We start from the raw sequence: 13117 nt of genomic DNA on the forward strand, positions 1-13117 counted from the left end.
CTTCTGGTCTTACTCCAGATACCCAGCCTCTGCAGTATTTTGCTTTTTGCTCTGAAAAGGTATTTGGTGTATTTATTATTTAGTGCCTGCAGATACGCCTGCAGACCAACAACCCCCTCCCCACCCCACCCCTCCTCCTCACTGGCTAGGGGAAGAAAGTTTAAAAAGAAAGTTCTCTGCATTGGTTCCCCCTATAAGGTCATTCCGCTATTTTTACGAAACTAACAGAGCAGGAAGGGTTCCTGGCTGCCTCCCACCCTCATCCTGTCTGCTGGCTCCACAAAGCCAGTCTGTGTGTACTCTCTACAGTGTGTGCAGACTGGAAACTGGCACAGAGAGAGAGACAGAGAGAGAGGCACACACACACACACACAGACAGACATACAGACAGAGAGACAGAGACACATACACACAGACATACAGAGAGAGAGAGTCAAGAGAAGGAGAGACAAACACACACAGAAATACACAGAGAGGGGGAGAGAGAGACACTCACACACTGAGACAGACACACACACACACACACAAACAGAAACACAGATAGACAGAGTGAAACACAGACAGACACAGAAACACAGACAGACAGACACAGAAACACAGACAGACAGATACAGAAACACAGATAGACAGACAGACACAGACAGACAGACAGAGAGTGAGCGAGAGAGAGAGAGAGAGACATACACACACTCACAGACCTGGAGGGACACCCCCCCGCACAGAGAAAGAGGAGCCAAGGCTTTTGAGCGAAGTTTACAGCCAACAGTTAGCAAGAACTTTGGCCGAGTTCGGGATCAGCCTGTCCTGCCCTGCCCTGGGGAGGGCATGAGCGCCACCTCACTGAACGGTTTGTACTTTGCGTATCACGCTTAATCCTGCGGGGGGCGGGGGGTTCTTTTGCGCTAAAGTCAGCCGGACTCTGAGCTGCCTCTCCCCACCCCCTCTCCCCCACCCCCACACTCCCAGGGGCTGCGGGAACCGTCACAGCCAGACAGAGACAGCCAACCAGACACATACAGTCTGGCTCTGTACCCGGGCAGGTGAGTGCAGACGGGCTACAAAGGGTTAAGGTGGCACGCCACTTATTGCTTTGCCCGGGTCCGGGGTGGGGTGGGGGGGTGGGGGGGGGCGGAGTGGGATATGTCCCTCCAGGGATAGGGGAAGAGGGCACAGTCCATTCGAACAATCCATCTCTGGGATTTCCAAGTGTCGGTGAGAATGCGTCGGAAAATATATACAGTCAATTCACTTTACAGCGTATTCTGTGAAGCGCTTGGGAGACGCCGTGAAGACGCAAATAAGGCACCTCGTCGAATGCAAGGATTATTGTTATTGGTGTTATTATCAGCATGGAAATCTCAGTCTGGTTTAATACTCTTCAGCACCGTGGTGGGTTTCCACATGTGCCAGACACCCGGTAAGTCAAGAGATGACAATTCCCTATGAAATGTTTTGATGCAGACGGACACAGTATTGAATGCAGGGATTATTATTATTATTATTATTTAGTTAGTCAGTCAGTCGGGGTGACGCTGTCTGTGGCCGCTTCCTGGTGATTGACATACTTGCCTTTCCCGGGCAGCTGCGGGGGATTTGGTGCCAGGCGTGGACCCGGCCCTCTTTGTCAGTGACACGTTGCCGGCTGACAGGCGCTTCATGGCAACAGTTGGCAATGGTTACCTGGGCACCAGAGTGTACGACAAGGTCATGCATGTCAACGGCGTGTACAACGGCGAGGCGGGGGAGTGTCACCGTGCGGACGTGCCATCCCCGGCGGGTGCGGAGCTGAATGTGGCCGGGGCGGGGGCCGAGGACACCAGCTTCACTCTCAATACCAGGACAGGTAAACCCACCACCTTCACACCCACTCCCCAAACCCGACACACCCGCTGCCTCTCTCACCTCTGAATCGATTGTGGGTTCGAACCCCATGTGGGGAATTTGAGCCTCGCAGTCTCATTGCTTCTTGCAACGTCCTCCTGATGTAAAAGGTGCTATACAAATACAATTTGTTATTGTTGATTCCAGTGCAGTCCTGGGGGAGCATTGCATTGCTGGAGGTGCTGTCCTTCAGATAAGACATTAAACTGATGTCTCGTCTGCCTGTTCAGGTGGATGTTAAAGATCCGATTGGAAAAGAGAAGGGAGATTCTCTCTCCCCGGGGCCTGACCAACAAACCCCCAAATAAAATTGGTCACTCCATGGCTGTTTATGGGACATTGCTGTGCAAATTGGCTTCAGCGCTTACCTAGGGATTACACAGTCACTGCACTTATTAATAACTCTGTATGGAGTGTTATTGTGGCAGTCGTGCTGCTGTTTCAAGATGATGGATTTCCTCGAGTCAAAAATCGAGGGGATCCTCTCTGTTGCCTCGGCCCTGTAACTCACCAGGTTAATGGATTAGTACTCAAACAACCTTAACAACTTTGTCTGATTTTTTCATTTCTCCTTCCTTGCCTTTCTGCTTTCAGCTCTTCCTTAGATCTTTCTTTAACAGAAATTCTAACTCCTCTGCCTTTCCTGCTAAGGCTTTCTCCTTCACCTGGAGTACTCTAATCTTTTCCTGATTTAACACTTTTTCCGTGGTAAGTTCTCCTTGTCTTAACACACTCTGTGCAATTTTAAACTGAGAGGCCAGTAACCATACTGCCTTCTCAATACCCTTTTTTATTTTACACTTTTCTCTTAATTCCACATAAATACAACTACACGTCATAAATGGAGTTGGATAAGTCTGCCCTGTCGCAAACCCTTCCTCGTTTTTAGACAGTCTCTTGTTTATATATTTTCCAATTTTTTCTTCCTTTCTTACTTCTTAATCACCCTAAGACCGATAGTCCTGACTACCTCTACTCTGATCTATGTTAGATCCAGTGGGCAGGTAATCCCTTTTCTGTCATCTTTCCTCTTCCACCCTGTGAAATTGTGTTCAAGAGTTTGTCAGAAACCACACCAAGGATATCATTGAAACGTTTTATTAGCAATTTTAAAACCACACAAGCATAAGCATCACATTACACCTGAAGCATTATCATTACTCGTCATGCTTAAATGATACTAAAGCACTATCTTAACAAGATACATTACTAAAGCACTAGCTTAACAGGATACACTCAATACTAAAATTCTAAACATATAAAAAACATGATGTGATATACGAAATGTGCCTAAATAATCTCTAACTGTTTTGTATGTGTGTTGGGTGGGTGTTTTAGTAAGTAGGAGAGATATTACCAAGCAGGCAGGAAGTCATGACGAAGTTCTAAGGCTGGCACGAAAAGTTAAACACTGCCTCTGGTGTGCTGCTGGCAGCAAATGTCTCCGGCTTGCTTCTGGCTGCAAATGTCTCTCCGTGGTCCACTCCGGCAAGGGCTGAACTTGTCTTCTTTGAGGTCCACTCCGGCGAGAGCTGGACTTGTCCTCTTTCCCTCAAAGGCACTCTTCTTCTTCTCTGTAGAGGTTCGTCCTCTTCATCTCCTCAGAGGCTCGACTACTTCTAAGTTTTGGCTTCCGTTTTTTATATCCTTTTTCACCAGCCATCTGTATTCTATCTCCTTTCTTCTCATTACTTCTTTCTCTAATTGTCAGTTCTAAAACCCTGCTCTTTTGCCCCAGCATTCTTTTCCTCAGTTTTAATTGCTAATTTTGTATACCTGCCCACATAGTTGGCCTCCCATCCATTCTCCTGGTCCAATTATCCCAGATTCCTATCTCTCCTCCCTGTAGGTCATGTGCTCTTGTAAGCGCAGATGGCCTACCATTCATCCTCCCTATCCAGCTATCCTTATCTTCCCTGGCAATGGGTTGCATTCCAGTGTACTCCTGCCGAGCTCGGTGTCTCTTTACTGTGACTGTGGCTGTGTGTGTGATGCATGCCACATGGCAGTTTTTCTTTCTTTAATTCATTCTGCTTAATCCATCTATTCACTACATGATCAATACTAATGATTCTTATATTATAATCCCAACTATTTACAACCTCCCCTGCCCTCCACCCCTCTTGGTTCCAACACCCAGTTTGGGTGCAAACCCCTCATTGTCCAGTGCCTTGGGACATCCTCCTGATGTGAAAGGTGCTATATAAATACAGTTAGTAGTTACGTTGTTGTTTCTGGGCTAGTGAATAACACTTCCGTCCTCTCTCTCCCCAGGAACTTTCTCCTGTGTTATTCAGAGTGGGAAGTTCAGGGTGGCCCAGAGGATATTCGCGCACCGTACTCATGTCCACCTGCTGGCCTTAATGGTGGAGGCTGAGCGCCTGGGCAACTACACGGAGCCCGTTGTCATTACCATCAATTCCACGTTCACCCCCCACAGCCAAGATATTGAGTTTGTGAGCGGCCCGGACTTCATGGGAGCAAAGTGAGAACCGGGGGAGTGGGGCAAGGGGAGGGTACATATCTCTGTGACGCATGTCTGCATTCTTCAGCTCTCCATCCGCTAGGCTCAGTTGCTCTCGCCTCTTGAGTCAGGAGGCCGTGGGTTCAAGCCCCTCATCAGGGCTTCAAACTCTGTCTAGGCTGAGGAGCCAGTCCAGTGCTGGGGGGAGCGCTTCTTTGTCAGAGGTGCAGTCCTTCAAACCGGGCTCCCTGTCTATACCTGTTCAGGCGGACGTTAAAAGATCCCATGGTGCAATTGAGCTCTCTCTCTCCCAGTGTGCTGGCAAACAAGCCCCCCCCATCCCAGAAAATAATCGCTCATTCACTTCACGGCTATTTATGCAACATCTCCACTCAGTGGGCTCCGACCTGCTCCATGCCCCCCACGTGCCCCCAACACCATCTCCAGTCTCTAGCCCTATTGCTGGTCGGGCCTTCAGTATTTCTCCGCCAATTCTCTGGTACTCCATCCTGGAACCTCTCTGCCTCAGCCCCTCCCTTGCTTCCTTCAAGGCCCGTCTCAAGATCTTCCTTTTCTCCTGTGTCTTCAGTCATCTTCCCACCTCCACTCCTCTCTAATCCCATCCCGTAGCTCGGGTGCAAACCCCTCATTGTCCAGCGCCTTGGGACGTCCTCCTGAAGTGAAATGCGATGAGTTGTTGTTTGTTTGTAAGGTTGCTGTCAATTTTGAGCCTGGTTGCTCTCTATGTTACAGATATATCCATGGACAAACATTGACCCCTGAGGTGAAAGGTGGCCGGAAGCTAAGTGTCCACCTGCTCTGGACCCCACTGCCTGGGTTTCTGAGGCTGGAACCCGGCGAGCACAGCCGCTCGTGGGCATTCCTGACAGCGGTGGCAGAAACGGAGGAAGGGGCGAGGAGGGCTTACACACAGGGGCTGTCCCTGGCTCAGGCCGGGACCCTCTACCCCTCCCACATGGAGGCCTGGGCCTGGCTGTGGGGGCAGAGCCGGCTGGAGGTGACGGGGTCCCAGCATCTGAGCCAGGCCCTATTCGGGGGTCTGTACTACTTGATGAGCAGCCTCCCCCAGGCCCACACCCCTGACTTCCTGTTCACAGGCCTGAGCCCGGGTGGGCTGCCCAACGGGGGTAGAGGGCAGGACTATCACGGCCACGTGTTCTGGGATCAGGTGTGTGAGCGCGGAGTGGGTGGGAGGCTCAGCCGACTGTCCGACACATGTGGAAACTCATCTTCATGCTTAAGAGTATCCAAACTAAGCTGAGAATTCCATGCATCCCACTGACACATGGAAATCCCAGAGATAGATTGTTGGAATGGAATGGACACTCTCTCCCTGGAGGGATGCATCCCGCTTCCCTAATTCCAGAAAGTATTAGGCGCAGGTTGGCAAGAGCCAAGGCTTGGGGCCCCTAAGTATGCATTGGAGTAACTCCTGGAGTCTAACCAGCTAAAACCACATAGCTTGCCATTGATATCACTGTCTGGGCAAGCTTTCCTGCTGTTTGTCCAGCTAGGAACACCTTTCGGACTTTGGCTTGCAGGGTTACCAGGAGCAAACTGGGATGACTCCCTGCCCCCAGTGACTGGTCTGCCCTTGCAGGTCTTGCTGATGAGCCAGGCTGGCTGTTCTATTATCAGCAGTGCCCTGGAATACTGCGGACCCGCCTTTTCTATAATGTGACCAGAACTGTACACAGGACTCCAAATGTGGCCTGATCCAGGCTATTTCTGATCACTTCCCTGTGTTTATCCTCTGTTCACGGGGGTGGAAAGCCATCCCAGACTCTGGTAGTGTTGCTGGTTGCCTCGTTGGGGTTGCTGAGCTGGAGTGATCCCTCACACTGTTCCCGGTTTTCCCAGGAGATCTGGATGTTCCCAATCGTGGTGATGTTCCGGCCGGATCTGGCGGTGAAGCTGCTTCAGTACCGTGTGCAGACTCTCGGCCCTGCCAGGGACATCGCCCGACAACAGGGCTACCAGGTACTCATCCTCATCACTGGACCCCTCATCACCAGGCCCGCCATCACCGGCCCCCACCCCTATGGGTCCCCTGTCACTCGAGCTGGTGTTGTTCCCTGGCGTGTGCTGTACGCACAGGAGCAGGCGGTGGAGCTCACAGGGCTCAGATTATCTTCCAAACTGGTGGGACAGGCTCTTGTTTCCCATGTTCTGATTTGCTGTCGTCGCGTGTAGCTGCGTGTTGTCACGTGTTGCTCTCTGTTGCCGCGTGCGGTGCCTGGTCCCGGTCAGTGTGATGTAAGCGTGTGTTCTGATGCTCCTCAGGGCGCCAAATACCCATGGGAGAGCGCTGGCACCGGGACCGAGGTCAGTGATGCTGACATTTACGGGAAAAGAGAAATCCACATCAACGGTGACATCTCGTTCGCATTCAGACAGTACTTCTACCTGACACAGGTGAGCCCACCTGTACTGTGTGTGTGAGATGCAGTGCCAGTGCAAGTGATACTGTGTGTGTGTGTCCCTCCAGCTCAGTGTTGTGCTCCGTCAATGGCAAGTGCTCTGAGACGCCACCCTGCGCGGAGAGTGCTATATATGTACAAGTTGCTGTTGTTGTTGTTGTGATATTCTGCATGTGTGTGTGTGTAAGGTGGAGTGTGAGCCTAGCTGAGGCGGAGGGTTGTAGCTGGAAAGCCCCAGGCCAGCTCTGTGTGTGTTTCTGGTAACCGTATGAGCTCTACTGGGCTGAGGGTGGGTCAGAACTTGTTCCCTGAGGGCAGATGCTGGATGGGCAGAGCCACCCAGAAGCACAAGGGATATTGAGGATGTTGCCTGTGTTGCAGGATCTGGAGTTTTTCCGGAATTGCGGGGGTTGGGAGGTGGTGGTCAGCATCGCCGAGTTCTGGAGCAGCCGAGTCACGTGGAACCCTGAGGAGGGTTGTTACGACATCAAAGGTGCAAGAGGGGCTGGCCTGGGAGGGCGGGGGGGTGGGGGTGTGTGTGAGAGGGAGGGAGAGGCATGGACCTTGGGGGGTGGTGGGGGGAGATGTGGGGGTGAATGCCGACTGGCCGTGAAGAAGAATGGAGTTCTCCTGGGTTACCTGAGTGGAATGTCAGTGGGTCATCGTGTTACTATATTGGGTGGTCAGTCACAGAGTTTCTGTTTTCTGTTGAAGGAGTGATGCCTCCTGATGAATATCAACCCAACATCAACAACTCAGTGTACACCTCTGTGGTCGCCAAATACAGGTAAAACCCCCCAGTGGGGGGGGTGGGTGGGGGGGCAGGGGTGGGGTGATAGAATGGCTGAGCGGGAGGCAGAGGAGGAAAGGGGAGGATGCGGGAGATGTGTTAATATGTTGACCTTGATATGGGTCGACAGTTCCTCTATCTCATGGTCTCCACCCCTCACCAGCTGTTGGGTAGACCCTCGCCAGCTCTTGGGTGGTCCGGGCCTGACCCCCTGTTCTTGCCCACAGCCTACAGTTTGCTGTGGAGCTGGGGACCAGGTTATCCAAGCCGGTGCGGCCCGAGTGGGAGGAGATCGCGGAGAAACTGAAGGTGTCCTTTGACCCCGAGCGGCAGTATCATCCAGAGTATGACGGGTACACGCCAGGTGGGAACAGCCGTCACCTCAAGCTACTGGAATGTTCTGGCAAATGGGCATGATTTACAATACAATTTATATTTATACAGCGGCTTTCACATTGGGAGAACGTCTTCACAACTGACCAGGAGTCTGAGCGGGGGGGTAGAGGAAGATGGTCGAAAGGATGGGTGTTGAGGCAGGTTTTGAACTTGGGGAGGAGGGCCTTCCCTGTCCTGTTCCACCCAACGATTGGATGGCGAGCTTTCCCTCTGGAGCTCACTGCTGAAATCCCTCCAACTTGCTCCCTCCCTCTAACCCTGTCTGAAGGTTATGTGTCTGACTGTACCTTTGACCATCTCCCTCCCAGCCCGGGCTCCCCTTCTGTCTCTGTATTAGTGCAAACTGTTCCTCTGGACTTTAAAGACCCCGCGAGACTGCTAGTAAAGAGGGAGTTTCTCCTGGTGTCCAACAGTAAATTGATCACTCACCTCATGGCTGTTGTGGAGCTTTATCTGTGCTTTATCCATAATAAGGCACCATTTAAATATAAGCTCTTTGATCGCACAATCGGCCACATGATGTGTGTGAGGTAAGGCAGGGAGTGCACAAATTGTCTGTCACAGATTCGGTCCAACACACCCAGTGTTGTTTCTCCACACTTGATCTGAATTACCTTGAGAGGTTCTGACTGGCTAAAATGTTCCTTTCTCCTGCTGTTTGTTTCTGGGCTGCAGGGACTGATGTGAAGCAGGCTGACGCTGTGTTGCTAGGATTCCCATTGATGTATCCCATGAACCCCGAGGTGCGGAGGAACGACCTGGAGATATATGAAGGTGCGACGGATCCTGACGGGCCAGCCATGACCTGGGTTAGTGAAAGATTTGACCTGGGCTGGGGCGGATGGCTGGACAGAAGGGCGAGGGAACAGATGGACAGATGGGGTGGCGGGAATGGGGGTAGGACACACAGAAGTGAGGAGAGGACAGATAGGTGGAAGATGACAGATGGACGGACAGACAGAATGGGGTTGGTGTGGGGCGAGAACCTTACAGGCGCCCGGACAAAAAGCCAGCCAGCGATAAGAGCAGCCATGAAAGGCCAGCCCTTATCTTATGCTTAGAAACTACACATATCGGGCTAATCTGCGGCATGTTTTAATAAGAAACGTGCAATTTTCCAGTGTGTGATGGTGTTTAGCTCCACGTAAGCCCAGTCTAGTCTCTATGCTCCATACTCTTCACTGTTCCTCTTTTTCAACACGTTCACTGGTGTAAAAGGGACTGTTCTTGCCCTCTGGCCTCTGGCTGCTCCTGTTACTTACTGGGTCACTTCTTTTCCAGAGCATGTTTGCGATCGGTTGGCTAGAGCTGAAGGCCACGGCCCGAGCCGGACAGCTACTGGAGAAATGTTACAAGAATATCCAAGAGCCGTTCAAGGTACTGTTGCCGGGGCCAACGCTGTCGGGATCACTGAGCTTCATCCACATTTGGCTCAGTTCATTTTAAGATGAGACGATGAACGTTGAACTGTTTGTGTCTGTTCAGGGGGATGTTAAAGATCCCATTGCGCTATTCATAAAGAGGAGGAAGTTTCTCTCCCCCAATGTCCTGGCTAACAATCTTCCAAATAAAACTGGTCGCTCACTTCACGGCTGTTTGTGGGACATTGCCGTGCACACATTCGACTGCCGTTTTCGGGAGAACACACAGTCATCACACTTTAAAATACATTCTAGGAATTGCTTTGAGATGTTTTGATTAGATGCGATATCAAACACCAGGATGACTATTATGTTATTATTCTCTCTCTGTCAGGTGTGGAGCGAGAGTGCTGATGGCTCGGGAGCCGTCAACTTCCTCACTGGGACAGGCGGCTTCCTGCAGTTCCCACTGTTTGGCTGCACCGGCATCAGGTCTGTTCCACCCACCAAGTGGCCCACCTGGTTCTGCCTCACCTGCTGGCCCTGCCCACCTTCCCACCCCACCCTTCAACTGGCTCTACCAGCCTCTCAGCCGCACCCACCAGCCTGCCTCACCAAAGCCAATTGAGCCCCAGCCAATCCTACTCAGCTCAGCGCACCTTTAGGCCCTGCCCCCCGTCCATTCCTTGTGTTGTGTTTCTGGCCCTGCCCTCTCTCCTCCAAAAATACTGTACTTACAGGAGACGCACGTACAGTAAGTACCCTGTGACTGGGTTAGGCCTTGATCAGAGAGAAGCTGGTCCAAGGATTTAAGCTAACCTCATTGCTCACTGTGTCAGCAGTACACATGGCCAACAGGATGTTGGGCTAATTGCTAAGTCACGAGATGTGTTACTCAGACTATACACTGCTCTGGTTAGATCACACCTTAAATGCTGCATACAGCTCTGGTCACAGTGACACAGGCCCCAGAGACAATACAGAGGAGAGCAACAAACCTGATCCCCAGTGTTAAGAGGACTGAGTAACTTGTGAATCCTGGATCACAGCCAACCCTGTGGGGTTCCTCACAGACACTGACCCCATGGAGGCCAGAGCGGAGATCAGCGTCTAAGCCACGTTCCAGAGGGATTCATAAAAATATAGAATGTTCCAGCACAGAAGTGGCTCATCAAGACTACGCTGGTGATTTTCACCACACGTCAAAGGTGCCGTCCTTCAGATGAGACATTAAACTGAGGTCCTGTCTGCCTGTTCAGATGGACGTTAAAGATCCCATGACACGACTTAAAAAGAGAAGGGAGTTTTTCTCTCCCGGTGTCCTGGCTGACAATTCCCCAGATAAAAGTAGTCGCTCACTCCACAGCTGTTTGTGGGACATCACTGTGCACAAATTGGCTGCTATTGTTTGCCTATTGATAGTCACTACACCTGACACTTCACTGTGAAATGTTTTGGGATGATTTGACCTGAGCAGGTGTCAATGTGGTGGGTGTTTTTCAGAGTCAGGAAGGACTGTCTATACTTTGATCCCATACTGCTCGATAACATCAGCGAGCTGCGAATTACTGGCATCAGTTACCTTGGAAACAAACTGGACTTTGAGTTGACGAAGGAGCTGTTCACTGTTGTCCTGACCGCAGCCCCGGGCCCCCAGGTCAACCTGCTGGAAGCCGTGCTGTGTGGTTCAGGAGAAAGCTTCACATTGTACAAAGGTACCCCGTCACCACACTGCCCATTGCTGGCCCAGTCTGGCCCAGAGGTACTCACAGGAGAGTGATAGCCAGGAACAGCGAGAGTGAGGGATACAGTGACAGGCAACAACAATTTGCATTTATATATCGCCTTTCATGTCGAGAGGATGTCCCAAGACGCTGGAATAGAGAGCGCAAGAGAGAGAGAGAGAGAGACGGACACATACACAGTGACAGACAGGAACAGAGAGCGCGAGAGAGAGAGACGCACAGTGATAGATAGAAACAGAGAGCACGAGACACACACACAAGTGACAGACAGGAGCAGAGAGTGCAACACACACACCCTCTGGAACTCCATTCCGCAGTCCCTCTGCCTCGCCCCCACCCCCTTTGCCTCCTCCATGACCCGTCTCAAGGCCCTCCTCTTCTTGGTGGCGGGTTCCACATTCACTCACTCTGTGTGACAAATAACATTCTCCTTTGGGTATGTGGTGCTGATCTTAAACTGATGTGCTCCAGCCACTGACTCATTCACCCGTGATTCCCGTGGGAATAGCTTAGCCCCATTTTGTTTATGGAAACTCCTCATCATTTTGAACATCTCTACCGCAGCTCCTCTCAACCATCTCTGTTCCAATAAAAACAGCCCCACTACCCCCAGGCTCTCCTGACTTTCAGATGTTTCAATGTAAAAGGTGGAACATCAAATGCAAAGATTTTATAATTGCTATTACTGTAATTCTTCTTAGAATTATGTATTGTTTATTGTTACAGTTATTATAATGGCATTATATTATTGCTTATTATTGTTTTTATTGCTATGGTTGTTATTGTCATTTATTGTTATGATTGTTATTGTCATTTATGGCTATTATGATTGTTATTCCCATTTGTTGTTATTGTTATGATTGCTATTGTTTACTATTGTTGTTACTGTTGCCGTTTTAATACCTGTTGTATGTGTGTTCCAGGGCAACCAGTCTCTTTCGCTCCAGGACCAGGAAAGATACAGAAGCAGACGTCATCCTGCTGGTTGCTGTGAGCTCTGGACACACTATTTCCTTCCCTCTTTCCAGGTCTCCCCTCCTCAACAGATCATAGCTCCAATGGTACAAGCTGCACCTTTTATCCAGTATACACTCCCCAGGCTTGCTGAGAGGCTGCGGGCCATACTCTGGGGCATATTATTGACTGACTTTCGCCTTTTAATGTTAAGGGTCTCTTCCACCTGACTTAAACAGCTCCTCAAGGCTGTGCAATGTGCGCTGACCCTGTGGTTACACACTATAAACTATTGGTGATCTGTTATTCTCAATCTCTTCCCAATGAGGCAAAATATCAATTTATCTCTCAGCTATTCTTTAACTACACTATATGAAAAGCGAAGGGAGTCTTGTCTCTCCTGGTCTCCCGGTGTGCTGCTGGCAATCGCACAGAGACTTTACAGTAATGAACTCTGCAATGCTTTGCACTTCACTGGAGTGTCAGCCCAGCCCAGACTGTGAATCTAAGCTCCCAACGTGCGGTTTGAAATCTTCTGACTCTATGGATGGAGCTAGGCTGAGACCTATTTAAGATGGAGGAACCCAAACCTGAACAACACACATCTGATGAGGTCTGACCTGAGCTTGGTATAACTTTTTTGTCTTTATGCTTATTTCTAAGCGCTCTAGGACGCTACCCCGCACGAGGGGCGCTATAAAAATGCAAGTTGTTATGTTCCAGATCTCTTGTGATAAAGTGCACAGGGCAATGCACAGCTCGCACAGAGCCAAATTGTTAATGCGCATTTGGTTGAAAATTACACTGTGTACACTGTGAGTTTGTGCTGTGTTCTGGTGTCAGAATGCTCAAAAAATAAAGTGATATCAGTCGGTGCCTGGTTTGTCTGTTAAGGAGGAGAATGCTACTTTAACCCACTCTGTATTCAGGCCTCTCTGGTGCCTTTCATTGTATCTATGGGGGCACAGAAGACAGCAGGGAATAGAGGCGGTGGAGAGTGGGGGATGCGGAGAGTGAGTGCGGAGGAGGCAGCAGGCAGTGGGTTGGTTGAGGCGAGGGCATGGAAGCATGAGGGTCTGAGGGAC

The 13117-nt window shown here is 50.5% G+C and overlaps 1 protein-coding gene across 3 annotated transcripts; it reads left to right on the top strand.

The window, feature by feature from the left end:
• The first annotated feature begins 668 nt into the window (after positions 1 to 668).
• Positions 669 to 12904, top strand: pgghg (protein-glucosylgalactosylhydroxylysine glucosidase). 3 transcript variants are annotated; one of them, XM_007887432.2, is made up of 14 exons: positions 669 to 847; positions 1583 to 1843; positions 4156 to 4366; positions 5099 to 5534; positions 6227 to 6346; positions 6650 to 6781; positions 7168 to 7279; positions 7501 to 7573; positions 7804 to 7940; positions 8648 to 8781; positions 9254 to 9349; positions 9728 to 9825; positions 10837 to 11048; positions 12002 to 12904. In XM_007887432.2, the coding sequence occupies exons 1-14, from the start codon at positions 826 to 828 to the stop codon at positions 12070 to 12072; spliced, it is 2115 nt and encodes a 704-aa protein (XP_007885623.2). In that variant the 5' UTR covers positions 669 to 825; the 3' UTR covers positions 12073 to 12904. The 3 variants fall into 3 exon arrangements, with proteins under 3 accessions (XP_007885623.2, XP_007885626.1, XP_007885624.2); XM_007887433.2 differs by lacking the exon at positions 669 to 847 and adding an exon at positions 1396 to 1417; XM_007887435.2 differs by lacking the exons at positions 10837 to 11048; positions 12002 to 12904 and having other exon boundaries at positions 8648 to 8746; positions 9728 to 9804.
• Positions 12905 to 13117: the final 213 nt, after the last annotated feature.

The sequence above is a fragment of the Callorhinchus milii genome, unplaced genomic scaffold (genome assembly GCF_018977255.1).
Source record: "Callorhinchus milii isolate IMCB2004 unplaced genomic scaffold, IMCB_Cmil_1.0 Scaffold17, whole genome shotgun sequence".
Lineage (NCBI taxonomy): Eukaryota > Metazoa > Chordata > Chondrichthyes > Chimaeriformes > Callorhinchidae > Callorhinchus > Callorhinchus milii.

Coding starts and splice junctions, on each gene's coding strand:
- pgghg (XM_007887432.2), top strand. CDS start 826: ATGAGCGCCACCTCACTGAACG. Junction 7,280..7,500: donor GGGTTGTTACGACATCAAAG/GTGCAAGAGGGG, acceptor TTTCTGTTGAAG/GAGTGATGCCTCCTGATGAA. Junction 9,350..9,727: donor ATATCCAAGAGCCGTTCAAG/GTACTGTTGCCG, acceptor TCTCTCTGTCAG/GTGTGGAGCGAGAGTGCTGA.